This window comes from Tremella mesenterica (assembly GCF_000271645.1).
Source record: "Tremella mesenterica DSM 1558 unplaced genomic scaffold TREMEscaffold_3, whole genome shotgun sequence".
NCBI lineage: Eukaryota > Fungi > Basidiomycota > Tremellomycetes > Tremellales > Tremellaceae > Tremella > Tremella mesenterica.
In genome coordinates this window covers 1,671,883-1,699,245 of record NW_006711227.1, presented here as the reverse complement: position 1 = coordinate 1,699,245, position 27,363 = coordinate 1,671,883, and the positions used below count along the sequence as shown (strand labels likewise).

General features: G+C 48.1%; 9 protein-coding genes across 9 annotated transcripts; 4 read left to right on the top strand and 5 right to left on the bottom strand.

Moving 5' to 3' along the window:
* Window positions 1–135: 135 nt before the first annotated feature.
* TREMEDRAFT_61364 (uncharacterized protein) lies at window positions 136–856 on the top strand (the record flags this gene model as incomplete). The annotated part of the gene is made up of 4 exons (XM_007003565.1): window positions 136–186; window positions 376–439; window positions 496–535; window positions 607–856. 4 exons carry the CDS (start codon window positions 136–138, stop codon window positions 854–856), a joined length of 405 nt encoding a protein of 134 aa, XP_007003627.1.
* Window positions 857–1,086: 230 nt separating this feature from the next.
* TREMEDRAFT_61363 (uncharacterized protein) lies at window positions 1,087–5,011 on the bottom strand (the record flags this gene model as incomplete). Its single annotated transcript, XM_007003564.1, has 22 exons — window positions 1,087–1,175; window positions 1,331–1,443; window positions 1,488–1,513; window positions 1,559–2,459; window positions 2,603–2,648; window positions 2,695–2,711; window positions 2,765–2,778; window positions 2,820–2,963; window positions 3,005–3,023; window positions 3,109–3,210; window positions 3,260–3,395; window positions 3,774–4,017; window positions 4,040–4,115; window positions 4,225–4,273; window positions 4,295–4,347; window positions 4,390–4,425; window positions 4,473–4,536; window positions 4,588–4,599; window positions 4,635–4,710; window positions 4,757–4,767; window positions 4,815–4,927; window positions 4,980–5,011. The coding sequence occupies 22 exons, from the start codon at window positions 5,009–5,011 to the stop codon at window positions 1,087–1,089; spliced, it is 2,373 nt and encodes a 790-aa protein (XP_007003626.1).
* Window positions 5,012–5,596: 585 nt separating this feature from the next.
* Window positions 5,597–7,298, top strand: TREMEDRAFT_28974 (uncharacterized protein; the record flags this gene model as incomplete). The annotated part of the gene is made up of 7 exons (XM_007003177.1): window positions 5,597–5,771; window positions 5,816–6,023; window positions 6,071–6,164; window positions 6,209–6,336; window positions 6,383–6,448; window positions 6,536–6,836; window positions 6,930–7,298. 7 exons carry the CDS (start codon window positions 5,597–5,599, stop codon window positions 7,296–7,298), a joined length of 1,341 nt encoding a protein of 446 aa, XP_007003239.1.
* A 566-nt stretch (window positions 7,299–7,864) lies between these two features.
* On the bottom strand, window positions 7,865–8,104 carry TREMEDRAFT_29061 (uncharacterized protein; the record flags this gene model as incomplete). Its single annotated transcript, XM_007003194.1, has 1 exon — window positions 7,865–8,104. One exon carries the CDS (start codon window positions 8,102–8,104, stop codon window positions 7,865–7,867), a length of 240 nt encoding a protein of 79 aa, XP_007003256.1.
* A 1,457-nt stretch (window positions 8,105–9,561) lies between these two features.
* TREMEDRAFT_61361 (uncharacterized protein) lies at window positions 9,562–11,894 on the top strand (the record flags this gene model as incomplete). The annotated part of the gene is made up of 4 exons (XM_007003563.1): window positions 9,562–9,634; window positions 9,687–10,103; window positions 10,193–10,541; window positions 10,592–11,894. The coding sequence occupies 4 exons, from the start codon at window positions 9,562–9,564 to the stop codon at window positions 11,892–11,894; spliced, it is 2,142 nt and encodes a 713-aa protein (XP_007003625.1).
* Window positions 11,895–15,677: 3,783 nt separating this feature from the next.
* On the bottom strand, window positions 15,678–18,694 carry TREMEDRAFT_61359 (uncharacterized protein; the record flags this gene model as incomplete). Its single annotated transcript, XM_007003562.1, has 5 exons — window positions 15,678–16,082; window positions 16,761–17,237; window positions 17,553–17,826; window positions 18,137–18,288; window positions 18,611–18,694. 5 exons carry the CDS (start codon window positions 18,692–18,694, stop codon window positions 15,678–15,680), a joined length of 1,392 nt encoding a protein of 463 aa, XP_007003624.1.
* A 2,884-nt stretch (window positions 18,695–21,578) lies between these two features.
* Window positions 21,579–24,158, top strand: TREMEDRAFT_61358 (uncharacterized protein; the record flags this gene model as incomplete). Its single annotated transcript, XM_007003561.1, has 3 exons — window positions 21,579–22,080; window positions 22,176–23,555; window positions 23,824–24,158. The coding sequence occupies 3 exons, from the start codon at window positions 21,579–21,581 to the stop codon at window positions 24,156–24,158; spliced, it is 2,217 nt and encodes a 738-aa protein (XP_007003623.1).
* Window positions 24,159–24,508: 350 nt separating this feature from the next.
* Window positions 24,509–25,172, bottom strand: TREMEDRAFT_56675 (uncharacterized protein). Its single transcript, XM_007003333.1, has one exon. It carries the CDS (start codon window positions 24,981–24,983, stop codon window positions 24,729–24,731), a length of 255 nt encoding a protein of 84 aa, XP_007003395.1. The 5' UTR covers window positions 24,984–25,172; the 3' UTR covers window positions 24,509–24,728.
* Window positions 25,173–26,404: 1,232 nt separating this feature from the next.
* TREMEDRAFT_56674 (uncharacterized protein) lies at window positions 26,405–27,289 on the bottom strand (the record flags this gene model as incomplete). Its single annotated transcript, XM_007003332.1, has 3 exons — window positions 26,865–27,289; window positions 26,714–26,820; window positions 26,405–26,667 (listed from the first exon to the last, which is right to left on the bottom strand). Coding segments are annotated over exons 1-3 (661 nt in total), but the record flags the coding sequence as incomplete, so codon positions are not given.
* Between the last annotated feature and the right edge of the window lie 74 nt (window positions 27,290–27,363).

Sequence of the window (27,363 nt, the reverse complement as noted above, 5' to 3'; positions counted from 1 at the left end):
AACTCATTCTATGATCTGGGAACAAACTTATATAAACTAACAGACAATTTGCTCTTGGTCAAAGTAACAATCAGATACATATTCAATTTTCTTTCAAACCAAACGGATCACTATCGAACTACACAAAGAATAATAATGTCTGAATCAGCTGGAAATGCTATCAAAGCAGTTGGGGATGCTTTTAAAGTACGTTTCGTTCTTCACTCTCTCTCTTCCTCAACGAACATCCCTTACTTTCCTATCTTATCACCCACATCTTTCAGGTATCCCGCGCTCTGGTGCTTGTGTCCGGGTAATTTCTTATGCGATCTATTCATTTCACCCGAGATATGAATCCATGAGTACCAGGCAAGTTATTCAGTCACTGACCAACAGTCGGACGGAGCGATAGGAAGTAACTTTAACGCTGATGGTGCTATTGGTGGTACTGCCCAAGCTGGTAAGTTTATCCCTACTGCTGTCATGAGCCTAAGAAGGAAAGGAGTTGATGTTTAGTTGGCGGACCATTTGATAAAGATGGTGCTGTTGGTAAACAGTGAGTACTTGGCATCATCGATTCAATCGGAATATCCTTCTCTTCCTTGTATTCCATTGCACTTTTGATAGATTTGACCTGGATATATTCACGTTTCTCGTACAATCTTGCAACCTCCGGGTTTTGGTGATGGCAGTGACGGTTATGGTGATGACGGTGGTACTGATGGAAATACGTTGGTGGAAAGCTTTATCTCATTTTGATGATTGTGTCGAGAAAAAAGAATTAATAATCAGATTCACTGATAAAGGCGCTGTAGGTGGTACAGCCGAAGGTATGGGCCAAGAAGCTAGTCGAGTTGGTGAAGAGGTCAAGAAGTAACCTACTGTATTCACTTGTCAAGTCAGATAGTGCAAACGGGAAATTGTGTATTCAGTGGGATCACACGTATGTACATGTCCATGTGTTGGGCACACTTTTTATATCTGTGGACAGGCATATCTGCAATTCACGATGACTGACATGGGTCATATCTTATTCATGTTTGTCTTAAAACGTACATAATTATCATTTTGTCAGAATTGGTTTTACTTTTCAACTGCGACGTGAAATCAAGGACCAGAATGTATCTGTTCCGCCGCTACTCCCGCTTCGGCAGCTTCCAGTCGGTATGATCTTTTCGTTTTGGGTTCGATTATACCTATATCGTCATTCACTCTTCCCTCTTTACTCGTTTGTTCCCCGCCATTATCACTGATAACAAGTTCGGTTCGTGTAAGTGAAGAAAAAGGTGATTATGAATATGTTGGGAAAAAAAAAAAAGGCATAACTTTGTGGGAGTAAAGTGAGACTTACCAAATATCACCACATCACCTAATCCCAGACCTGAAACGGACAACAAAGTAAGGATATCAACTCCTAAATTCGTCTCTGAGCTCCTTCGAAGAGTCACCAAAATAAATCTCGATCTTCACATCAGCATACATCCATCAACCAAAATACCTCGACTCACATGACCAAAGCACAAATCAATAAATGCTATCATCGTCAGTTTGTCGTGATTGTATTCAACAACTGACTCACCGTAGCAGGGAACCAAATTAAAAATTGTTCAGTTTTCTTATTCATACAACTTGCCAAACTCTTCACTTGAACTTGCATTTCCTTTGATTCCATTTCCTCACCATCCACATCTTCCTCTTCTCTCTCCAAAATCACATTATCATCAATATGAACTCGTCCATTCTTCCCTCCATTCAAAGTGGCAGAGCGTACCAACCTACCTAACCCACTGGTAGTACCGGCTCTTCCTCTTCCTCCAGATGTCCCAGGTCGACTTTTAGCTCCTAATTTTCTTTCTTCAGCATCAGGAGGTGGAGCGTATTTTAACATTCCCCAAAAATCTTCTTCCGATTCTTCTCCTTCTCCCAAATGAGAATTACTTCGCTCGGGTTTATCAAGAGATGAAGAAGGTCTAGCCAGACTGGTCACTACAGTCACGTCACTAGCAAGACTAAGTCCGCTGATGGTACTACTACAGCTCACTCGACTACGTTTACTGGAAGTACTACTGGAGCTAGCCGAGCTGGTAGTGGAGAAGGTCCTTCGATGAGGCAAATACACCGGATCGGGTTTAGGTATATCCACACGGAAATCAGATTGCATTGCTAGAGATAAAGGTGTCAATCCTCCCATTGTCCCGAATTCGCTCAGGGGTTTTTCAGTGTTTGGGGAATGGATTTGTTCTTTGGTCGGCGAGAGTGACAGTATGGGAGGATCTTCCGCAAGGGGAGATAATTGAGAAGGAGAGGAAATGACCAGAGCTTCCCATGGTGGTAGCATTGACGAGGGAGACGTACCCCGTCTGAAGCGAGAGGTGGAGAGACGGTCAGGTTGAGGAGAGAAGTGATATGTTAAAGAAGGACGGCGGAGGAAGTGAACGAGAGTCAGGTAAGTGAATGTGATAGTGAGCGAGGCGAGTGTTCTGTACGTCAGGTCTTGAGATTTCAGATGATCATAAACCAAGAGGAAGATTTCGAAGGAGGTAGATAGAATGAGTGCAGGATCATACGATCGCTACGATCAGATAATAGATCGAGCCGGGGTGGAGACGGGCGAGATACATACCGAGGGATGAACTGCATTATCTCGGCACCTTGGGAAGATGTGGAGCCTGAAAGTGAGTCAATAAGTAGTGCAACCCAGAATTTGTCGCTTACCGTATAGACAAAACGTGCTGACCCAAGTCAGCTTTCACACTCAAATCAACCTTTTGTGAGAGAAAGATACCTGGTTTGCGTATACTACACATCAGCATACCCAAAACATGGAGAGTTGAACCTACCCCGTGTAGGCCAAGCCATAGGGTACCTTGTAATAATCCTACTGAGAAGACTGTAAGGATGATGGTCCATGGTCGAGCTTCGGCAAACAATTGTATCCCGGCCAGGGGATGCCGTAAAGCAAGGTAAGTAGTTCCAGCGATGGCCTGATTTTAGCGATGAGCCACAATAAGTAAAGATGACTTACTGTGGCGAATCCGCATTGCCTGTCCAGTCAGCATATCTTCACATGTGAACCGGTGATCTGTGGCGAAGATTGTAGAAGTAAGAGTAAGGGAATGTGGAACTTACCACCATGTTGCGGAAGCCATTAATAGACCAATGATTCCTCGTGCAGGACCGTTGATTTTGTGATGGTGAAGAGACATCGCTCCCGAGATGGACGATGCTATTCTGAGAATCATCAGCAACTTTCCCGACGACAAAAAGAGGGATGACTCACGCGATGGTGACATCCCCAACCATTAGACAAATCACCAACATCTTTCGTAACCTGCTGGTGCTGCTTCCATGATCGTAACCTTCACGCCAGGATTTCACATTTCGCAGAAGCACCCATCCTGCTCCTAGAAGAGTCACTGAGGAAAGTGTTATACTGGCGACGCCTATAGGCTCCATTCCGACAATCCGACACTGTGTTTACGCCACAAATATCTGTACACGCCTTTGTCGCGCAGCTTGACGGCTTCTTGATCTTCAAAACTCGTTTGCGACTGTTGAATGTATTTCTCTCCCTGATTTTGATGATGATAGTTAGTGAATAAGCAACGTCCCTGTAAGCTGGTATGATTAGGATGAGCATTCACACCGCTCCGACTGAACCAGTCCCCACTAGCTCTGCCATTTGCGATCGAATACCATGACACTCAAATCTCATTATCTTACCCAATACGGGTTCTTTGCGGTTGTTTGCGCTACCAGCGGTCAAAACGTCAGTTGATTCCGTATCGCCTCACCGAATGCATGTATGCTGATTTTGTACGGTCGAAGGATCACCGTGCGCGGTACAATGACAATGAAGTATGTATAAGTGATGGTGCGGTGAAAGATCGATGCGGTGTTTAACAATTGTTCAAGCTGAGAACGAGAACGTTGGTTGCACGCAAGTTGAGCTTGCGTTCTGTAATGTCCGGTTTGTAAGAGATACCATTGAAGTAAGTTTGCCCAAGCTGAGATTGAGCGTGTTCGTTGCTTGAGCGTCTGGAGTAGCCAGTGAACTCACGAGAGCATCAGATTTACGATATCCTGTGAATGTGTCAAAAAATCCTTGTTGTCTTTTCTCGAAATACTGTTGTTCCCTTTTCGTCAATCCCTTGATATGATATCCGCGAACAAGGCAACTCACATAACTCTGACCGCTCTGTAGAGACATCAGCTTCGCGAAGCAAGAAGATGGGGACATCTCACCTGGGATGCATCTCTCCAAGCTCATCCACGTATAAAGGGCTCGCAAAGACTGGGGGTTAATTAGTCTCACATGCATACAGAGTTGAATTACAATCAAAAATGCCCTGTAACACATCGGTCAGACTAGACTTGTCAGTTGATATGAAATATCCCACAAGGACTCACTTGACTCCTAGTCGATTCGCTATCCGTATGCTCCATCTGAAATTCAGTCTCCTTACTAATCCAGAAGCTTACACCGTACTAACCCTGTATCCGAGTGTAATAGATGCAGCTCTTCGACTTTGGGTGATGTTGCGGGTTGATAACGTTCTTTAATCAATCTATTTTGAGCGTGTGTTCTCTTCGTTTCATCTTACTCACTCTGGTCGTCAGCTAGTGTCAACACTGATGCAATGACCCTCACTCACCTGTGGGAGTATCATCATAGTCTATATATATACAGGCCATCGCCGGGAACTCGACCGCATTCCAGAATATGTATTTCTCTTTGTCAGCTCCCTGACCATGTCCAGTAGGTGAGTCAGCTGACTCCGTACGGTTCTACCATGTCAGTTCGATATCGAAATCATAATTAGAAACAAGCTCACTCGGATCCCATGTCACACATTCTAACAGGGGATGTATGATCAAAGGTTTTGGTAATCTGGCCGCTTGTAGATATGGAACCAGTACTCCGGCTTGATGACCACCTTTGAAAGGTCTACGCCCGTCAACACCGTCCGATACATTGGAGAGTACCGAGAGGGACTCACCCGATAGCCACAGCTGGATCGAACTTTGGCATTTTGACAAGTTTGGGTTATCGACACAGTTCAAGCATACTCACAGGAGGGTTGGTTTGAAGAAAGTTCAACATGTTACATGTTCGACAGAGGTATATATACCGCATGACCGTTAACGAACGTGCGTCAGTACAGGTCTAAGTATAGGAGGTCATAGTGGTCAAGGACTGATGGCAGTCGGTCAGCTGATTGTGTGTGTGTGTGTTTGACTGGAAGGGAATGCCCGGAGGTAATTATACCCTTTTCTCTGGATCCGAAGCGATTTCTCGTACTTGTGAATAATCTGGTACCCGAGTACCATTAGGTTGAGAATGGCCTGTTGCCATGGTGGTGAAGAGACGTATATGTGTAGTTCTTCGCCATGGGCCAGAGCAAGGTCTAAGGTCTCGTCGCTCAGCGTTTCAATTTTCCCACGGTGTAACGGTGATCTCGATCGATCGAGAATCGGGGTGCACCTGACGTCACCTCTTCCTTTGACATCCAACGCGCTCTCAAGATCAACATTCCTAGGTACTGCAATGTCCCACAAGTCATCTTCTTTCCTTCAGTCCTTACCTGGCGCCATACCTAGACACCCGGCACGACCCATGTCAGCTGTAGCTAGTCATATCATCCCTCCCTACGCTGCAAACTTCCCATCGTCCACAGCTCAACCCTCGTCTATCTTTCCCTTTCCCGGGGTCACTCCTCAGTCCACCCGCACTGTCCGAAGGATTTTAGAGGAGAATGACAAGACGTATGATATTTGGGAGAAGGCTAGATGTGAGCTTTTCTTCTTACATAGTACATACCTGACTTGATCCCAGTTGCACATAACCATTTCCCACATTCCGCTCTCACCCGCTACGCTCTCGGAGCTCCGTCGAAGCTGTTGGAGGAGGTTTGGGAGCATGACCGAAGTCATCTAGTGTCACTTGACCCCTCCGGGAAAGATAGACATGAGAATTTGAAGAAGGTGCCAGAGAAGATTACAAGGGAGAACTGGGATGACCCAAAATACCTCGGTGTGAAAGCGTTGGTCTGGTCCATTCCAGTGAAGTAATGTTCGCTGAAATTCGCAGGTGTTATTCTCGATACTTAGTTTTTTTTCATGAAGAGATTGATCGACTGGGTCCGATTGGTGCTCTAGAAGAGTACATTTTATCGCCTCAAGCCGTCTGTTTCATTCGTCATTCTACACACTCGAACTGAGTTTTCAGAACTATGCGAGCGCAAACGGTCATGAGCCACCTTTGATGCTAATTCGCTTTGTGGGTGGACTTTTACACCCAATGATCCATGCTGGTTTCGGAGTGGAGTTCAAAGACCGTGTGATTCTGGCAGAAGGGTAAGTCTCCTCATTCTGCATATGTACTGCTTACAACTTCGTTTAGCCTGGCCCAAGCTACCAACCACGATGCCTCACTCTATGTGCCTCTCTACGGCAGCGACTGGCCAAAGTCACTCCATGGCGAGACCTCGTCCCACCTTCCGAGAATGAACAAAACAACAAAGAAGACGTCATGGGATATGGTTGCTTCCCGCAGAGGTCCCAGGAAGGGTAGATCGTTGCTGGACCTATACGGCGAAATGTGCGCTTCGTCGGTGATCACACCGGTACCTTACGACCCCGATATGCTCTTCAATGATCGGGTCGGGGGTGCATTGTCAGGAGGGCATGCTATCGCACTAAGGGAGCTGGTCGACCAGTGGAGTTTGACCGATGAGGAGTTGTCTGACGAAACTGTAGGATGGAGGGAGAAGGTAGAGGAGCTGGCTGTATGGGCGACTTTGTTGGCTGGCGCGACTGGTAGGACCGGGAAGGAGCCGAGGGTTGATTTCTTCCTGGTAAGTTCCGGTTTCCCTTCTTTGCTGCACGCCCGTGGGTGGGTGTGGGTAATAAAGGAAGATGATAGTGCATAGTACAAGGCTGATAGGCAGATGCACGCCCTGACATCTTCAATCTTTCTTCCGGCTTATCTGGAGATTCTCTCCATCTCCAACCGCCGTATGCTGCTCAAAAGCTATACACTCATGCTTTTCGTTATCGCTCTGGGAAGGGGTCGACCAAAGCTCAACCCAGGACTCGTGATGTCGTATGACCTTTTTCCCGTCGCCCCTGGGACAGAAGTGAAAGCTTCCAGGGAGACGGTGGGGGATGCTTCGGATAAGAACACGAGGAATGCTTGGTTGACGTTGATCGAGAGTAGTCTGTATGCTAACGGTGAGTTGTCACTTTGTCGTGCCATTTTATATGCAGTCCCCTTCTTCACTGATTCTTCGGTTCACCCAGCATGTGACGGGATCTAAAGAGGGAGTGATACGAAGAGTAGACTGATGACAGACTCTCACGTCCCAAAATCCATTCGAGCATTGATGTATCATAACAACCATTTCGGTTCTCTTCTCCCAAGTCAGATATTCGGGGCCTATCGGCCTGATGGAAGTGAGACGATAGAGGGTATAGGCCAGGTAGACGGTACCCTGTTTCTCAGGGTTGCCGGTGTGCTCATGGACGTCATGGGATGGGTGAGAGAGGGACAGTCTGACGGTGGGTGGGACAGGAGTGGGTTAGGATATGATGAGGCGTGGGAGTGAAGTCATCAATTCATTTTCGTGCTACATACAGTACATTCGCGATAACACTTGTACAAGTACAATCAACATCTTTCACTTCCCTTCACTGTACCTCTCTTTCTTGTATTATCCTCATCTATTGTACATCCATTATATCTATCAATGCATCTCTAAAACCATAAAGTCATCAATCATCCAATAGTCATACATACATACAGAAACCTCCCTCACGTGCTCTGTCCCCTTTCGATCCGAAACTCTTCTTTCACCTCACATTCTTTCCCTGTGAAACCGACCACTCAGACCCCATCCTTCCAAGCAGATTTCTCAGCTCTATTATTCCCTTCCTTCTGTTTCTCTTGATCCCCCATCACGATCCCTTGAACACTTTCTAACTTCCCTTTCAACCCTTCTTTACTAGGTATAGGAATAGATAAAGGTGAATCGGAAGAAGCTTGTTTATATTTCCATTGAGCCTTTTCAGCTTCTACATTACCTTGAATTTGTTTATTTTGATCGTTTGTCAAATAACCTGTCATCCTGAGAGTCAGACCCTTTTTTTTGTCTTAGTATTACACAAGAACAAAACCCTTTTTGTACTACACCCCTGGTAATGACTGTTTTCTCAATGTGATTATTTACAGAAATACCAATAAACAACTTAGTTCATGGACTGATTCCAAGCGATCGATTTTGGTGAATTAAGTATTACAAGACATGTGTCACGGGCGTCGAACAACTATCTTCTGGCAGACCGACGGTCGACGAACCTCGGCTAACTTGATGCTCCTGAGTCGAAGTCTCACCCAACCGAGAGGGCGCAGACGTCGAAAGGAGTGTAACTACGGCGTACTTCGGCGTAGTTACTCTAACTGGGGTTTTGTTTTACTGATGGCGATGTATCTCGAATTGTATATAGCTATCTCTATCTGTTTTTCACTACTGACAACAATCAAGGATCGCTGAAGAACTTCAGCGATCTTCTCAGCTAATATTATCTACTCCTCCTAGACGTTCATCCAACCCTCTCGCGCTTTGACGTACTTCAACGCACTTCGTCCAACTTCCCCGAGCCCTCGGCCATCCTCTTCCTCCTTCGACTAACTCCGCCTAACATCGCCGCACTTCTGCTCCCATTGTCCCTACTTAGCCTAACTCCGTCTAACTTCGCCGTACTTCTGCTCCCATTGTCCCTACTTAGACTAACTCCGCCTAACATCGCCGCACTTCTGCTCCCATTGTCCCTACTTAGCCTAACTCCGTCTAACTTCGCCGTACTTCTGCTCCCATTGTTCCTACTTAGCCTAACTCCGTCTAACTTCGCCGTACTTGGTGTCAGAAGTCCTGAGTTACGTGTAGAGTAAAGAGGTTAAGGCGTGATGGGGTTTTGATGGCCAAAGGAGGGTCATTGTTGGTGGAGTAATCGAGGTGTCACGACGTAGTTCGTGACAGTCGCCCCCTTCTTTAGCCGCGAACGTCCTCGTGAGCGATTACACCTCTGTCGTGGCAAGAGAACTTAGCAGCGTAGTACCCCCATTCTCTCCCTCCCCATGACCATCCTTCACTCTTCTGCTCTTTGCGCCGCACTTCGTAGTTGGGCCTCCTTTCACTCCAAAACCCGACAATGAGACTCCCCTAACTTCGTCGAGGTTTGCCGTAAGAAGCCCTGTGTCTTTTGTAGGTGAGACACGCTTCCTGAATGGCAGCCGAACAACACCGTTGTTTGTCGAAGTAACCCTCGCTTATATTGAGATGAGACACTATAGCGTGGGAATTTTGATCGTCCCTGCGATGCCTTTTGTTGATGAAACGCGAAGTTTGCTGCATGTTGACAACGAGGGGGTAGGTTTGATTATACTAAATACTGAGCAGTTCGTCGAGCTTCTCTCTTTTTCCCATCTGCTTTCAAAACTTTCTATCTCTCTTACCTAGAAAACAGATTTGTTACCTTGAATCATCGCCTCGAGTTTTATTCTCTTTTAAATATCTTAACGTCATGGCCCCTTCTACTCCTACACCCAGCCCTTTCGCCGCCATGAGGAACTTTGGTGGTATGGTGTCATCTGCTCGTGAGTTTTCATCGATACTCACCCTACCTCGCCGAACTTGGCTGATGTTCAGTTTCTTTCGGCGACAGATCTCGCCAAGTCTCCTCCCTCGGCCTCGGCACTCTCTCTCTGGGGGAGCCGTCCGGCGCTGCCTCGCCCCCTCGCTCCGCCTCTCCCTCCGCTGGTTCTCCCTCCCCTGTGTCTGGTTCTCCCGTCCCCGTAACGGGTTCTCCTGGAGGGCCTCCTCCTGCCGCCACTCCTCGCCGTAGGACGCCCGCCTTTCGTCCTGGTGAGTCTCCGTCCTCCTCCGACCAGGACTCGCTCAGTGGGGGCTCGGAGTCGGGTGATCGACCCGACACCGAAGAAAGTGAGGATGATGATGATGGGGAGGGTAGGATCGATAGTGAGGGTGAAAGCGAGTTAGAAGAATACCCGGATGATGATGTGGAGGTGATTAGTGTAGAGGACAACAACGTAGATAGTCCTGAGCGTGAGTTCTTCGTCCAACCTCTCACACCTTCGCCGAACTTGGCCTTGTTTATCCGTTCTTTAGCTCTCCAAGACATTGCTAACTCGCAGCCGGTCCTGCCCCTCCCCCTGCTCAAATTGTGGGCCAGAAACGACGCCGTTCCCTCTCCTCTTCTTCTTCTTCCTCTTCTTCTTCTTCCTCCTCTTCTTCCTCTTCCGGGGTTCTCCCCCCCCCCAACGCCATCGCCGCTGCCGCCGCTGCTGCCGCCGCCCGCCCTGCCGCCGCCATCGCCCGCTCTGCCGCCCCCGTCGCTGCTCCCCCCCCTTCTCCCAGAGGGGAGCCTTCGCCCAAACGGGTGAAGAGATCACTGCGGGAAGAAGAGTACTTGTGGGAGAAGATGAAGTCCGAGCCTGGTCGTTGGATCGCGGTTGGTGTTGACGAAGCGTGTGATCGTTGCCGGTGAGTCCACCTATTCGTTCTACGCCGAAGTTACTCCTGCTAATTAGTAGACGTGAGATTATCACGTATAATCGTCCAAACTGGCCCTGCCTCAAGGCAGTCAGGCCACACAACAAGGCCCTCCGTTGTGCTTCATGCACGTCTGGCCCCTGCTCCTTCTGTCCCGTTTCCTCTGCCCGGGACATCCCGCCCCGTCCCTTCGACGCTTCTCCTCTCCCCCCTCCCCAGACTCCAGCGTCTGTCCCCCGTTCGCGGGTACCGTCTTCGTCTCTCCGGTCGGTTCGCCGAACTTCGCCGTCCTCCCGCTCGTCACCTCCCTCGCCCTCGCCCTTTGTTCCTGTGGCCGGCCCGTCGCGTCTCCCGGCTGCTCCTCCTTCGTCCTCCCGTCGTCCTTCGACCTCTCGGCCCTCGGCCTCTCGTCCTTCGGCCTCTCGTCCTTCGGCCCCTCGTCCGTCCTCTCCTGTGGTGGCTTCTCCTCCGGCCCACAGCACCCGAAGTCGCCGTCCTTCTGCTCCTCCGGCCACCCCAGCGGCCGCCCCTGTCACCGAGTCCCCCGCTGCCAAGAAGACCCCGAAGTCTTCTTTAAAGAAATCAAAAGGGAAAAGGAAGGAGAAAGAGGTCGTCTTTGAAGCTGGTGATGTGGAAGATGAAGCTACTCAGCGTGCTGGGCCCTCTGTTCCTCGGTTGTCCTTCGTCCACCCTCGTATCTCCCTGGACCCTCGTATCCCGGAGGACGAGAAAGAATTTGCTACGTATCGTTCTCTCGTTCTCGGCCTCACCACTCAGCTTGACGTCGCTCGGCGTGATACATCTCTCTTGCTTGACTTCTCCACTCGTCAAGCCAACGCCTTGAATAACCTTACTGCGGCGTTAGTAGATGTAGTCAACGGTGGAAATCTGAACGAGGAAGCAAGGACGAGGTTAGCGGACGTCTCTCGCCGAAGCCTTACTGAGATAGCCGATGTTCGCCGAAGACTTTACGACACCCCCTTCCTCGTTACTCCTATGGCGTACGAGCCACCACCGTCCATCGGCTGGTTAGGCCCCCGGAGTAGTTCTCGAGTTCCTGCCTCTGCTCAGACTGCTCTCGATCTCCTCAGCCTTCCTTCCGAGTGTCTTAGGACCATACGTTCTCTGTGGAGGACTCCGAGCATGCAAGCTGCTCGGGATGTCCAGGACTTTGGTGATTTCTTTGGGGCTATGAATCGGGCATGGAACGCTTCTCTCTCGACTGTCTTCCCCCCTGACAGTCTCGATCTACCTTCGGCCATCGGTACTCTCCACACCAATCTCGCGGGGCCGAGTAGCGCGAAGGAGAAAGGAAAAGGAAAGGGTAAGGGTAAGGGCAAGTGAGCGGTACGTAGCTGTAATCCTATGTTGTATGCAGTACGTTCTACCTCCTAGCCCTCCGCAGTCGCCCTTCCTTCGGCTTAGTAGGATGAAGTTCGTGGAACTTCGCCAATATGTCATCAGCTCCGTCGACGTTCTCTACTGGTTCCCATGATACCGAATCGTCTGTTCCTTCGTAACCTAACCACTCTACCAAGTACTCTAACTTTCCTGATCTTTTATTTACTCTAGAGTCCACAATGTCCTTTACTTCCCACGATTCTCCTACGTTATCTACTTCTACTGGGCCAGGTGGTTCAGCTTGCTGACCAGGGAATACTGGAGGATGATAGGGACGAAGCAACGAAACATGGAATACATCATGGATACCTGCCATCGTTCCTGGTAATTCCAATTTACAAGCATGAGAACCTACCTGCCGTACTACCTTGTACGGCCCACTTTGCTTCACATCTAACTTCTTCATAGGTCTTTTAGTCTTGATGTTCTCTAACGACAGCATTACTAGGTCACCTTCCACGAAGTTCGGCGTAGTCCGGTGTTTCCTATTGTATCCTTCGGCGTACTTCTCGTTAGCTCTCCCAATTCCCTCAATACATTCTTTATGTATTTCGGTTAGATCTTTTACCACCACTGTAGCAGCAGGTACCTCGACCTCACTGGCCTTAATCTCTTCAGCCCACCGAGGGTGGTACCCGTAGTTCGCATAGAATGGGGTCTTGTTTATCGCTGAATGATGGGTGTTGTTGTAAGCAAAGCTAGCTCGAGCAAGCAGCTTCGACCAGTCGTTCTGCTGGTAGGAAGTGAAGATTCGAAGGTATAATTCGAGGGACTGGTTGGTTCGTTCGGTCTGTCCATCAGTCTGTGGATGATACGCGGTAGAAAGATGTAGTCTTATGCCGAGACTATCGGTCAAGTTCTTCCAAAACTTCGAAGTAAACTTCGATCCTCTGTCCGATACTATACTCTCTGGTAACCCATGCTGAGCCACCACATAGTCCATTATCAGCTCAGATAGTCCAGCTGCGGTTAACTTCGTCGTGGTTGGGATAAAAATGCCCCATTTGGTCAATCGGTCCACCACTACCAGGATGGAATTATATCCATGGGAGTTCGGAAGCTCTTCGATGAAATCCATCGAGATGCTTGACCAGGGTTTAATAGCCACTTGCAATGGTTTAAGCTCTCCATGGGGTTTCTGTCTGTTAGTCTTTGCTCTCTGACATACCGCACAGCCAGCGATATAATCTTCGACATCCTTCCTTACTCCAACCCAAACGTAATCCCTCAGGACAAGCTCGAGGGTCTTCGCTGAGCCTGGGTGACCAGCTAGGGCCGAATCGTGTCGCATCTTCATGATCTTTAGCCGAGCCTCGGCGTAGTTCGGCACATAAGTGCGATCGTCGAACGTGAGGAAACCCCTTGAGTTCCATCCTCCCCGAAGTATTAGAGGGGATCGCGAACTACGGCGTAGTTCGGTGATTGATCCTGGTTCCTGTACGTCATCGTGACACGTTGGATGGGAACACTCAGCGCAAATGACTCCTAATAGCTCTTTTCTAACCTCCTCCACTTCTCCATCTTCCTGTACCCCAACAATCAGATCCATGGGATCAATAAGGTCATTCTCTCTTACTTCCTTTGTCCCTTGCAAAGCACGAAGTAGGTGTTGTAACCCAGAGCTAGTGCCGTCGAGTTCGTCGAACTTCGGCAACCCTTGAATAAGATTGCTCTCCTGCACCATAGTACTTCCTTTTCCAGAGTGGTAGTCTGCTCTTCTCGATAGTCCATCCGGCAGTGTAGCTTGTTTCCCAGGTCGATACACCATTTTAAACCTAAAGTTAGAAAGCTCTTCGACCCACCTGCCCTGCCTCGGGCTTAACTGCTTCGGTTCCATCCAGTATGTCAAGTTCAAATGGTCCGTGAGAACTGTAGTCTCTACCTGTAAAAGTAAGTGCCTCCTTCTTCTAAAAGCCTCAACGATAGCTAGTAGTTCCTTCTCGCCTACCGTATAGTTTAACTGCGCCGCTTGAAACGCTCCTGACTCGATCGCTACCGGATGTTCTTGTCCTAACTCGTTTACCTGCGATATTATGAAGCCCCACCCGAAGAACGAGGCATCTGTCTGTAGTAATGTCTTCGACGAAGGATCAAAGTGAGCCAATACCGGGGCCCTACACATTCTATCCTTCAACTCTTTAAAAGCTCTTTCCTGCTCCATACCCCAGACAAACGGTACATCCTTTCTTGTGAGATCATTGATCGGTTTAGCAATCCTGGAGAAGTTGGGGACGAAGCGCCGATAATAACTAACGACTCCCATAAATCCTCTGCTCTCTCTTAGGTTCTTGGGACGGGGAAAAGACACAACAGCGTCGATGTACTCTGGATTACTAGAAACTCCCTCCCGTGAGACCACAAAACCCAAGAAGACTACCGAATCCTTTTCAAACTCGCACTTACTAGCCTTGACGAACAGATTCGACCTTCGAAGAACTTCGAACACTTTCGCCGTAGTTCCTCTCAATTCTTCCAACGTCTGACCATAGATGAGTATATCATCTATGTAGACAACCACTCCCTTCCCCAACAGTTCTCTGAAGCTTTCATTCAGAAAATGCTGGAATACAGCAGGAGCATTTCGCAGACCATCTCGAACAACAAGAGACTCGAACATACCGTACTGAGTCCTGAACGCCGTCAGGTGCTCGTGTCCTTCCTTTACCCGTAGGAGTTGATAAGCTCCAATCAGATCTAACTTGCTGAAGTACCTCGCTTTTCCTAGCTCTTCGGTTATCTGACCGATCAGAGGCAGTGGATAGGCATCGGGTATCGTTGCCTCGTTTAACTTTCGGTAGTCAATGACCATTCGCCATTGACCCTTTGCTTTCTTCGGTACCAAGAACATCGGTGATCCGTAGGGCGAATTACTGGGTCGGATTCTTCCGGCCGATATTTCGCGATCTAGGATGTCTCTCAGCGCACTTCTCTGATCTTCTCCGAGTGAGTAGAGTGGAGCAACCTTCAGGTTCGCCCCCTCCTTAAGCTCAAATTCCAGATCATACTCCCTTGAGGGAGGTAGTTCTTCACCTCCCTTCCTCGGGTTAAACACATCAATGAACGGATGATATTGTTCAGGAACCACCTGATACAATTCCTCCTGTTCCTCCGGACTCAGTTCATCCTGGTCATCTTTGTCTCGGAGATCTATCGCGTCCGTCGGAGTCGGCAGCCCTATGGCCGCTAACTTCGCCGCACTCGGTGGGGTTGGGATGGGGAACTTCATCGAGTTGTCTCTTCCATCTAGAACAACCCCTTCCTTCCTCATCCAATCCCACCCTATCACAACATCTGCATCGCAGAGTGTTGTTACATCTAGACGAACAGATCGCACTTCGGCGCCCTTCGTCAAACTAAAACCAACTTCGACAAACTCGGTGATAGGTCCAGCGACACTAACCGAGCCATCAAACATGTGAACGGGTACGCTCACCTGATATCGTCTCCTTCCTACACCTATCTTCGCCGCTGCTCTAGGGCTTATATACGAACATGTAGCCCCAGTGTCCCAGAGCGTAGTTAGCCTAATTCCATTAATAAAGATGTCCGATTTAGGTTGATCCCTAGAAGTGGAAGAGATGAGTAGATGATTATCGACATTGCATGAACAGGGGGTACTGAGTGGTGTATTTTTGTAAGCACAATCCTCTGACTCCATCAGCTGTGTCTCTTTTATAGGTTTGGGAATGGTGGCCGAGAGAATATGGCGGACCCGCCGAGCCTCGCCTACTGCGACAGGTCCTCCTCTTTTCCCTGGTCCTCTTCCATCTCCCCATCTCCCCCAACTGCGTTCAAGTTCCTCCTCTGTCCTAGAGGTACTGCGTTCCCCCCCGATCCTCCACCACGTTCGCCGAACTTCTCCCCCCACGGCGGCAACCATCCGACCTTGACCTTCGCTGCCCTCACCGGGCAGTCCCTCAACCAATGTCCCTTCTCCCCACACTCAATACACTTCCCTTCCTTCCTCCTTGCCTCCCGCAGATCGGGAGGTGGCCTAGGCCATTGTCGGCGAAGTTCGTCGGCATTGGGCGGAATGTTCTTGACCTGCGTCGACGTAATAGTCCCTTGTACCGCAGACTGCACCGAAGTTTGCCTCCCTTCCCCTCTTTTCTCCTCTTTTCTCTCCATCCTCTGGCCATCCACAACTAACACTTCTTTTACCCCCGTCTCCTTCTTCTTCTCCGAATCCTTCTCCACTTTCCTTCTCCACAACCTGTTGTCCATGGGAATAACAAACTCCAATAACTCCTTGACCGTCCCAAAAGATTTACCATGTCTAGCAATTTCATCTAGGAGGTGTGGTTTCAACCCTTTCTTGGCTCGGTCAACCAGGTTTCCGTCATCAGACCACTTGAGTATCGCCACATGTCGTTGAAAGGCGGAGAAGTACTCCGAAGCTGACCCAGTCTGCCTTAGATCGTTAAGCAATCGAGCTGCGGTTCCTTCTTCATCCGGGTCACCAAAGTTCGTCTTGAGATATTTAACGAATTGGTCATACTCCACAAGGTAGTCAGGAAGAGGTCGTTTAGCAAGATCGGGTTGGACGGCGAGAAGGGGTGTTTCGCGTAAATGAGAGATCATGAAGAAGACTTTCTTAGTGTCGTTGGGGAAAAGATGAGAGTTCAGTTCGTAATGGATTTCACATTCCGACAGAAATGCGGTCAACTTGTTCCTCTCTCCTCTCCAGAAGTCCGGATTAGGCAGTTTTATTCCCTTCCGTGATTCGCCAACTACGCTTGGGGTCGCCGAAGTTTGCCGTCCCATGGCGTACCTCACCCCTTCTGATATCCCTTCTGCAATACCGCCCACCGTCTCCCTTTCTCTTCTCTGCTCCCACTCCTCCCTACGCCTTCTCTCTTCCATCATGTCTTTGTTCATATTCGCCACCATCTGCATCAAGGCCAATATCACCCCTTGTGTACCTTCTTCTCTCAAGTCCGCCGTACTTCCAGTGTTTTCTGGCCGCGGGGTCTGATCCGATCCAACTGGGGATCCTATAGGTGGGAGGGCATTACCCGAAGGTGTAGGAGGATTAGAAGGTAATGGTGGAGCGAACTCATCTCCTTGAATTGATCCCCCCACACTATCCTCCACTCCAAGCTGCTGCCCCATCGCTCTGCTAAGCTCCTCCAGTGCCCTCCTCTCGTTCTCCTCCATCCTGTCTCCGTCCCTACTCATACCTCGCGTAACTCTCCTATCTGGTTCCATAGAATCTTCGTACTTCTCCGAGGTTCGCACGGGTCGTCGGTAAGAGCGATCCTTGATACTGTCACGGGCGTCGAACAACTATCTTCTGGCAGACCGACGGTCGACGAACCTCGGCTAACTTGATGCTCCTGAGTCGAAGTCTCACCCAACCGAGAGGGCGCAGACGTCGAAAGGAGTGTAACTACGGCGTACTTCGGCGTAGTTACTCTAACTGGGGTTTTGTTTTACTGATGGCGATGTATCTCGAATTGTATATAGCTATCTCTATCTGTTTTTCACTACTGACAACAATCAAGGATCGCTGAAGAACTTCAGCGATCTTCTCAGCTAATATTATCTACTCCTCCTAGACGTTCATCCAACCCTCTCGCGCTTTGACGTACTTCAACGCACTTCGTCCAACTTCCCCGAGCCCTCGGCCATCCTCTTCCTCCTTCGACTAACTCCGCCTAACATCGCCGCACTTCTGCTCCCATTGTCCCTACTTAGCCTAACTCTGTCTAACTTCGCCGTACTTCTGCTCCCATTGTCCCTACTTAGACTAACTCCGCCTAACATCGCCGCACTTCTGCTCCCATTGTCCCTACTTAGCCTAACTCCGTCTAACTTCGCCGTACTTCTGCTCCCATTGTTCCTACTTAGCCTAACTCCGTCTAACTTCGCCGTACTTGGTGTCAGAAGTCCTGAGTTACGTGTAGAGTAAAGAGGTTAAGGCGTGATGGGGTTTTGATGGCCAAAGGAGGGTCATTGTTGGTGGAGTAATCGAGGTGTCACGACGTAGTTCGTGACAACATGATTATAGAGATCATCTTGAGATATATACAGTTCTTTGATGAAGGTGAAGTAGCAGGAAAAAGAGTCGAGAAGAAAAAAATGAAGAAGACAATTGATCAAGAATGATGAGGGTCTGTCGAGGAAGAGTCAGAGAAGAAGGATTTTAAGACCTTGAAGTAGAGTAGTATAATAGAAAGACATACGATTTGATTTTCCCTCCGAGACTATCTATGGTACTTTCAACTTTCAAATCATCCTTCGCTTTTTGGACTTCTTTCTCTCCTTCTTGTATTAACCGATCTCCTGATTCTTTCCATTGTTCAGAATAAGTTTGAGGTAAGACGGAACTTGTCACCTGTTTCGTCAATTATTAATTCATCTGGTAATTGCTAAGCTTTTCCTAATCTGTATCATCTTATCATCTCTTTATTTCATTCGCTAAGATGTCGGATGTCATAGTTTTCATTTATTGGGGTGATCATGGTAGAGACAAGAAAGATGAGGAAGGAATATATCCCTTCAATGACTGAACAATTTTCTTTTTTCACTTCACTAGAAAGTCGAACAGGATTGACTTCTTCGTCGACTAGAAGTGGGGTGAGGAGGGACAAAGGAAAGTGGAATATGGTATATGGTATAGTGATAGGGTAGATAGATTCAGATGAGCATGGACTAACGTTATATATCTGTCCTTGAACAATCTTCATTTGACCTGATAATTGAGAAGGCTGTTGAGGATGTTGATCGTCTTCAGTCCACATGGTTCTTTTTTGTAATTCGATAAGCCAAGATGAGTTTGAAGAGAGATGAGGAAACGATGTTGAACAATGTCGGAGATCGGAGAACTGTGACGTCACGTCCTAACTTCAACGTCTCATCCTTTCATACCACTTGATCACATGCACACTTGAAGGCCGTACATTCCATGCCCCATGGCCAGAATACAGTTTTCGTACTCTACCATGCTGCATGCTGCAGTACCCGCTGAGTAACACTTAAAAGAACTTCTATGGACTCTTTTGACATTGACAACGTGTGGACGTATGGAAGAGGTTATGAACCATGAGATTCCCATATGTCAATTCGCAGTCATCAGAGTATGTATGTACTTTCGAAACAGAATCGCGAGTCTGCACGCGGGTGTAGTCTTCCATGCTCGGAGTTCGATCAAGCCACACTTATACATACCTTCACTCCTTCCCGTCTTGCCGTCTCTGTACTTGTATGGGTTAAAAGCCAAGCCGTCGCGCGCTCCGCGTCTAGGAACAAAAGGTTCAGAAGAGCCAGAAAAGGAACGCCACTTTGTCCGTACTCCCGGTTCCCAAGAAGCCAGGAATGAGGAAGGGGGGAAACAGACCCTGAGCCCCTGAACATGTGTGAGACACCCCCCCTTCACTCAAAGTTCTCCAAGTGGGTGACTGCATGCTGCGCGCTGCGGGTTCACTTGCCACTTGGTACACCGACGGCCGCCGACGGAACTGACGGACCGACGGTCATATCCGAAGGACAAGGCTACGGGACAGTGGGTTTTGGACGATCATTCCTTGGCCCTTGAATCCTGGGGTTTAGGGAACGGTGACTAGGTAGCGCGTAGATCTGTGGATCTGTTGGATCTTCTTCAACTTCACATTTGTACAAACACACGTCTACCTTTCTTTCGATCGAGCAGTACCAAATTACGATTTTACTGGCTACTGGAGTAGATCGAGAACCAAGAAGGAGTATTGAGGTACAAATCGAATTGTCACTCTTCAAGGCTAAACCACGGGCACGGGATCACCGATCACCGACCAAGAATCACTGGGAGTCTAGACCATAACGCTTGGACGGGAACACGACGCAGCCCCCCACACACAACGCTTGGACATTTGAGACGACGACAATCATTTTGGGAAATTACTCAGTAGACTCGGGTCGAGCTAGAAAGAAGGAGTCGAAACGTTTTAGGAGCTTTTAGGACATTCCTTGTATATCGTGAGTTTCATCTTTCATCTTTCGTCTTGTTCATTCAAACTCGATACACTTCTTTAATCCCCATAAATCCACAACGTCGTCCTACGGTAGCTCCTGGGTGATTCACACCGAGACCTCCTTTAGTCCTTTGGTCCGCTGTTCGCCCTGATCCGTCAAAGGGTCCAATGTGAATTTGCGAAATCTGTGAGATCTTGATTCATGCCGCCCCCCCTAATTGATGGTTGATGGAAATCCGATCGACGGCATCATGTCTTCCTTGTTCCTAGCTACTCTACCAAACTGGTTTTCTTGGTCGTTTGGTAGGAATAAAGGAAAAAGAAAAATGACATCACGCCACAAGGCACATAGAAGCAGAAAGGAGGAGATAAATGGCCCAGATGTTCCATGTCTGGTCAATCAAAGTGATTTTTGGACTTGCTGTCAAGGGAAGGGGAAGGGGGGCGTGACTAGCTCAAATGACCGCCGGCCAATGTGTCCAATTGATCACCGAACCTTCCCTCTTTCTCGCTCGTGGCTCGTTTATCACGGGGTGGTTGAAGGAAAGAAAAGGAAGGTGATTCTATCTTATTTCTTGGACATTGGACAGGATCTCGCTATCGCTGCAGAAGGAAGATAGAGAAAGCGGAGACGTGAATGTGGAATAGATGTGGGAAGTGTGGCTTGATGATGATGTGCGCGTGGGGGGAAGATCTTCGTCGACGATCATACCTTTGCTTTTTGATCAAAATTGATCGGTTGCACTCGTTGTCTCCAAAGTAAATGAGAAAAGTACCTTTAAGCTGACATTTGTTTCTCCTCCCCTCCCCTCCCCCTTCCTTCTAATAACCAAACACGACAATCACCTCCTTCCTCTTAAACGCCTTTGAACTTGTTCAACTCGTCGTCTCTCTCCTTCCATTCCCCTTCGCTCTTTCGCCCCCGCTCTCTTCTTTTATCCCATGTCTCAACTTACATATCCCCCTTCTTCGGCGTCGTATACCTTCCTTGCACTCCGTCACATATCTCATCTTTCCTTCTTGCCCCCCCCGTCTCCCTCTTCATCTTGTGATCCTGTGAATTGATGGTCCGTTGGCCCGTTGGTCTATGATCCATGATCCATGATCGGTGACTGCGGTTTCACCCCTTCAACCTCTATTGCCCGATCTCAACGGCAACGACCTACCAACGACCAAACACTCGAACAACTCAACAATCCTTTTGAACCCGACTACCAACTGTTTCCTGCCTCACGACTCACTCGTGTTCTCCCCCGCTCCCCTGGCCGACCTAATTTCCTGTAATCCGTCCCTTTTCATTCCTCCTCACTCTGTACGCCGTACGCCGAACCGCCGTTTGATCGACCACGTCGTTACCTACCCCTGCTCGCATCACGGCAACCGCACCGCTTGAACGACGTTTCCTTCGTTACTCATCCTCCTTTCCCATTCTTTCTTGGTCGTCTCGTTTAAACTTCCAATACGACAAACCTCCTGCCACTCTTTCCCTCTCTACGACTCTTCTACGCACGACACTGGTATCATTGGATCGTCACCCTTCCTTCACATCATCGTCCTACTAACCTTTCCACATTTCCATCTAACATTTCGCTTCTGTCACAAACTGAACTTTGACGAAAATCACATCTATCATTTACTGTGTGTGTATGGTCGAACTTGATCTTACATCGTCCTCATGTCTTCCATCATTGCCACCGCCTATTTCCCTCCACTGTCACGCGATCTGGCCCCGGACGAATTGGACGATCATGACACCACTCCGCCTTCACAGACGCCTACCACGCCCCCAGCACCGCTTCGTCCATCCCTCTCCCCCGTCACTCCCAAGATGAAGATCGAGCCGGACGTTCCAAACGCCTCCCCTTCACCGTTCAGCAACGTCCCCATGGTCTCTTCCAGTACATCTCACAGGCCACATCCACCGCCACTCTTTCATTCACATTCCGACTCTCACGGTTCTTTCTCGCTCATGGCTCGAGGGAAGATGCTCCCTCGACGACCCTCACGTCTGGATCCCATGGGTAGAGAGGATGAGGCGGATGAGATGGGTTATGGTGAGCTAGGTAAAGCCCATCCTTTACGGCGGGTTAAAGAAGAGGAGCAGGCAAAGGGAGGTGGTCAAGGTAGATCCGAGGCTGTCACTTTACCAGGTATCAGAGCTTTGTTCGGTTCAACAAGTGAGTTAAATTTTCACTTCTCAGTCTCTCTGCGACAGTTCTACATGTCTACATCTATGATGGAACAATCGATCAGGAAGATATTGATATGACAGACGATCGGCCACCTACACCTTCTACGACTCATTCTCTCTATCAATCCCCATCTTTACCTTCTCTCATCTCACCCTCTTCCTCACCTTCCACAGCCCGTACCTCTCGTTACTCTTCCCTCGCCACAGCATCCACAAGCGGCTCCATGTCTCTAGACGTTGGTCCGCCTGGTTGGTGGGCTCCAGATTTCGATCGCCACTCTCCCCTCCCTCCCCCCAACGTACGTTCCAATTCCTACCCTCTGGCGCCCTACCTCGAGGAGCCCGAGACAAAACGACGACGATCTGATCTGCCTCCTTCCTTGCACGATCCCGACGAGATCGCTCGGTTGCGTTATCAAGCTCAAGCTCGCAATGCTTCTTTACCAGTCTTGCGTGATACACCCGGAGCACCTGGACCATCCTCTCATCGTCAGAAACTACATCCTCCACCTGCTCCCTCCGCTCATCTACCAACAACCAAGTCGGGCAACTCCCTGTCAGGGTTTTCCGGTGGTAAGACCAGTTCAGCGCCCATTTCACCTAGACAGGGTAAACGCCCTTCTGCCGTCTCTCGCAACCCTTCAATTGTCAGTGGTCAACTAGCAAACTCATTCGCTGGTCTTAAAACGGGTGATATGGGACCTCCGTTCTCTCGTTCCACTACACCCGACCGTCGCTCTTCTTCCCAATCTTATCATCTTGATAATTCACGTCCTCCCCGATCAAGTCTTAGAGAAAGTTTTGCATCTTCACATTCATCCTTATTCCAATCTACGCATCGTGCATCTATGGAAATAGATGCAAAACCTAAAATCATCGATCGACATTCTTTCACTCAACCACCATCACCCGAGACTAAACGTCTTGCACCTCGACGAACTTCATTGACTGAAATTGTCCGTCCTCAAGTCATAGATGAAATACCTCCTCGATCAGCTCAAGTGGAAGAAAGACGTCAAGGGGTAGGTAGTGTAAAGCTGGAAAAATCACTATCTGATGAATCCTTGCGGATCTGGCACCCACGTCGTACTTCCAACTCGTCATCTTCCACACATTCCACAGGAGATGTCGAGGGACCACTACCTTCGTTGAGAGGTCGGAAGAGAAACGCGGATATGAGAGACGAAGAGGATATAGATCCTGGGATGAGAGGGATGGAAATGTTGGCGGAGAGTGCGAGACGGGTGGCGGAGGAAGAACAGAGACGGAAAGACCGTCGAGAGTCTGAAGACTTGCGAGGGGACCGAGCAGGGAGACAAGGTGACGTGGGGGATAGGGAAGGGAGGGAAGGAAGTCCCAGTAAATTGGCAGGAGGAATGTTGGCAGGACCGAAATATCCTTGTCAATGGTGTGCAAAGACGTTTTCCAGACCGAGTAGTTTGAGGATACATACGTATTCCCGTGAGTCTTTGACTCTTCCGTCGCAATCTTTGTCCTGCGGTCTTCAGCTTTCCTTACCCTTACCCATTTGACAACCATCTCCATTTTACCCACATTGAGGCTTATTTCCTTTCTTTCATTACAACCTCTGTCCAGTGGTCTCCAGCTTTCCTCATCCTTGCCCATGTGGCCAGCATTCCATGTTACCCACATTGAGTCTTATTTTCTTCATTCAAAAATTTGTTATAGTAAGGGGCGACATAGCATTGGAGAATGTTACTCATATCAGATACCGGTGAACGTCCTTTTGTATGCTCTGAACCTTCTTGCGGTCGAAGTTTTTCCGTTCAATCAAATTTGAAACGTCATGCAAAAGTCCATCAATTAGGTTCTAACCCAATACAACTCGATCGACCAATACAATCCATGAATCCACATTCTCATCCTTTGGTTGGGTTTTACGCTCAAAGACCTTTGATGGGTTTTGGGGATCGTAGATCTTCGGATGATAGAGTTGAACGAGTGAAGGAAGTCGGTTTGGAAAGAAGGAAAGGGATAAAAGTACATCCTCCTCCAAATGAAGGATGGAGTGGGGAAGAGGATGAATTGGATGAAGATGAGTAAGGGGGATTCCGTGTTAGGTGTTGGTGATGATCTTTTGATTGGGAGGTTTAGGAAGGTAGCTCAAGAGATTGAACCCTGAAATGAAGGAGTGGAGGAGGGGAAACGCAGTGGACATTTGAAATGACAAGGATGAGTGTTGAGATAGAAGTCGTGGGGTATTCAAATCCATCTCCATTAAATCAAATCATACATAATCTAGATGAATTCTTGAAGAAATCTTGTCAGAGATGCACCAATAAAACCTGATAGCGTGAACGAATTCATCCAGACCATTCACAGTATTCTACTTGACATGAAGCCAGTCGACCATGCCACTCCCATTCTCACCCAGAAACTCAAACTAAACCGATATACCATAATCGATGCATGAACATGATGTAACATGTACGTCATTTGAGTGGAGACAAAAAGGTGATACGTATAAATTCACTACTTGTATAATCCAACTCATCATACTTTCCATCCGTCATTCTTTCTTCCCAAACCCATGGAAATTCCTCAAACACAAACTATGGTATATTACAAGTAGTCATACATACCTACATATGACCAAACCTGGTAGGTTGATTTTCAACTTTCTTTCATCATTGTGAAACGTTCTTGGAGTGATATGACTTCTTGTACTATATCTACCCCATCAGGATCTTCATGAATCACTTTTTGGAATTGAAGTTGTTTGAAATTCCCGAGATTTTCATCATCTTCTTGTCTTGCGTCAATGTTGTTTGACAAGTTATGTATCTTATTCGAACCGACGACACCATCCATAGAGGATCTCCCCATTCCATTCACCATAAAAGTATCCACATCCACCGTTCCTCTCATTCTCCCTTTCCCTTCCCCATCACCATCTTCCCCTTCAAACTCTGACCCAGAATCATCTTCATCTTCATCCAACCCTTCAACACCTTCAGGTGGTATTGGTAATACTCCCATTTTATAAGCTCTTATAACTTGTAATCTATCAATCAACTCTTCATTCCTCTTTTCAACCCTTCCCATCCTATCTTCCAATTCTTCACATTTCTTCCTACTCTCTTGTAATTCTTTCACCACTCTAGGATAATCAACAGCTCTTCTCCTTATGACATCATCTGTCAAACGTGATTGATCTAAAAGGATTTTTATTTGTCCTTTTAATTGTTGATTTTCACGTTCTACACGTAGTCGTATAGATTGAGAAAAAATATCACGTTGTTTTAATCCGATTGTTAATTGTTCTCGGAGTTTGGAAATTTGATTTTCTAATTCGGTTATTTGAGAAACGGAAGAAACGGCCGTGGTTGAGGCTTGTTGATAGGCTGTTTGAAGGTAAGACATTTGAGATTCGAGAGAGGAAATGAATCGGACATTGGATTTGATGGTTGTTTCGAGGGAGGAAATACGTTCGAGGAGGTCCTTGTGAGCAGAAGAGGTTTCAGTGGTAGTATCATGTGGCGGGGTGTCAGAGGGGGTTTCATCATGAGAAATTTCGGGTGCTGAAGGTGAAGAATGTGAGGGAACCGATGTTGAAGAAGGAAGGACCGTCGCGTTATTTGTTGAAGATGATGATGTAGGACTTGAATCGATTGGCGGATCGTCAGAAGCCTTCGAAGTCGGGGCAAGTGGTTTTGCCAGATGAGCCGTGACATGTTTCATGACCAGAGACATGGAATGAAGCAGAGTATCGCAACCATCAAAAGGACACGAAAACGCTAGACTATCAGATGAAGAAGTCACTTTGATGATCAACTTACGAGTCTCTGGAGTCTGTTCGGAAACAGGTGGGGCTGGCGAGATAGGATCAGTCTGGACGTCTTTTTCGACTTGGGTGTCCGTCGTAATCTGCAATGTCAGAGATTGGATTGATGAAGAGTTGCTGGAGCTAAAAGAGAGAAGAACAAGGGACCAAAGTTGAAAAACTTACCTGCACTTCCTCTTGTGTCACATCTTCCCTCAGAACATCTAAATCATCCTCTCCATCCAAATACGCATCCATCTCCCGCGCCAATTGTCTGGCCAGATTCATATGCAATGTTTGTTGCATTTCCCCGTCAACGTCGTTCATATTCGCCGCACTTTCTTTTCCCCTCAGGTGGACCTCGCTCTCATGACTTTCTTGTACAATGACTTCACTCTCCAGACCTTCCACAGCCACCATTACCCTCTCTCCATCCACCTCTTGCCAATTGAAACCCGGCGGTAGAGTCTCCGCTTCTACATCCCTTCCATTGAGATCTCCGCTCGTATCATTCGGTTGTTCGGTTGTCATGAGACCATTCTCACCGCCTGACGGAGGACTGGAAAAGAGATCTATGGGATCGAAAGATACGTGAGGTTGAGAAGTGAGATTGCTGGATTGAGTCACGATGATAGAGTGACGTGTGGAAGATGGCTCGTTACTTGAATCAACGTGCTCGTCACCTGAATGTCGATCCGTGACATCAACAGTCGTCCCGTTTGTCTTCTTCTCGGATCTTTCAGGAGATTTTGAGCTCAAAGCCTGTCCTGATTGCTTGACCGGTTGTTCCTTACCATGAGTTTCCCCAATTCACTTCCAGATGATATTGACTTACAGCCAGAGGACTATCAGTAGATCTTATAATCTCTTTCTTCCGTCTCGAGTCTAACATTACATTCGTAGCTGGGCTCTGAGACACAGAAGCGGTACTCCTGAGACTTCCTGCAATGTTAGGTATCAGTATGGAGAGCCAAACAGATACTTACTCTTCGGCGGAGTTCCAGCTCTTTGCTTCTTAGCAGATTCAGCCATATCACTCTCCCTTCTCCGTTTCCTATCTTCTCCCTCTTTAACCTTCTTCTTCCCTCTATCAGCCGGGCTCTCCAAACCCAACCGGGCTTTTTTGGCTTGCCAAGTTTGTATAAGCTCTGCGGAACAATCTGTCGATTTGACCCAGCTTGGATCCCATTCGTTCCCTTGATCATCTAAACCATCCCATTTGACCCGATACTCGGTCCGAGATCCACGTTGACGTTCCTCCAATATCTCAAGGACATCCCATTCCGTCTCTTGAGATTCATTCTGCGTCTGGGAAGCTTTGGTGGATTGTGTCGTGTTGTTCTGGCTAGACGATCCTGCTTTGGGGGTAGCCATAGTGATTGAGAGTATCCCTCTTACCGGGAGAATTGCTAATGATGTACACTGCTGCTGGGTAGAGATTGAGTGTGGTTGAGAAGCACAGAGTAGAAGTACAGTCGATGTGAG

What these genes read in the sequence shown, in the direction of transcription:
- TREMEDRAFT_56675 (XM_007003333.1), bottom strand. Translation starts at nt 24,983, where the DNA reads ATGAGAGGAACGGTGGATGTGGATACTTTTATGGTGAATGGAATGGGG.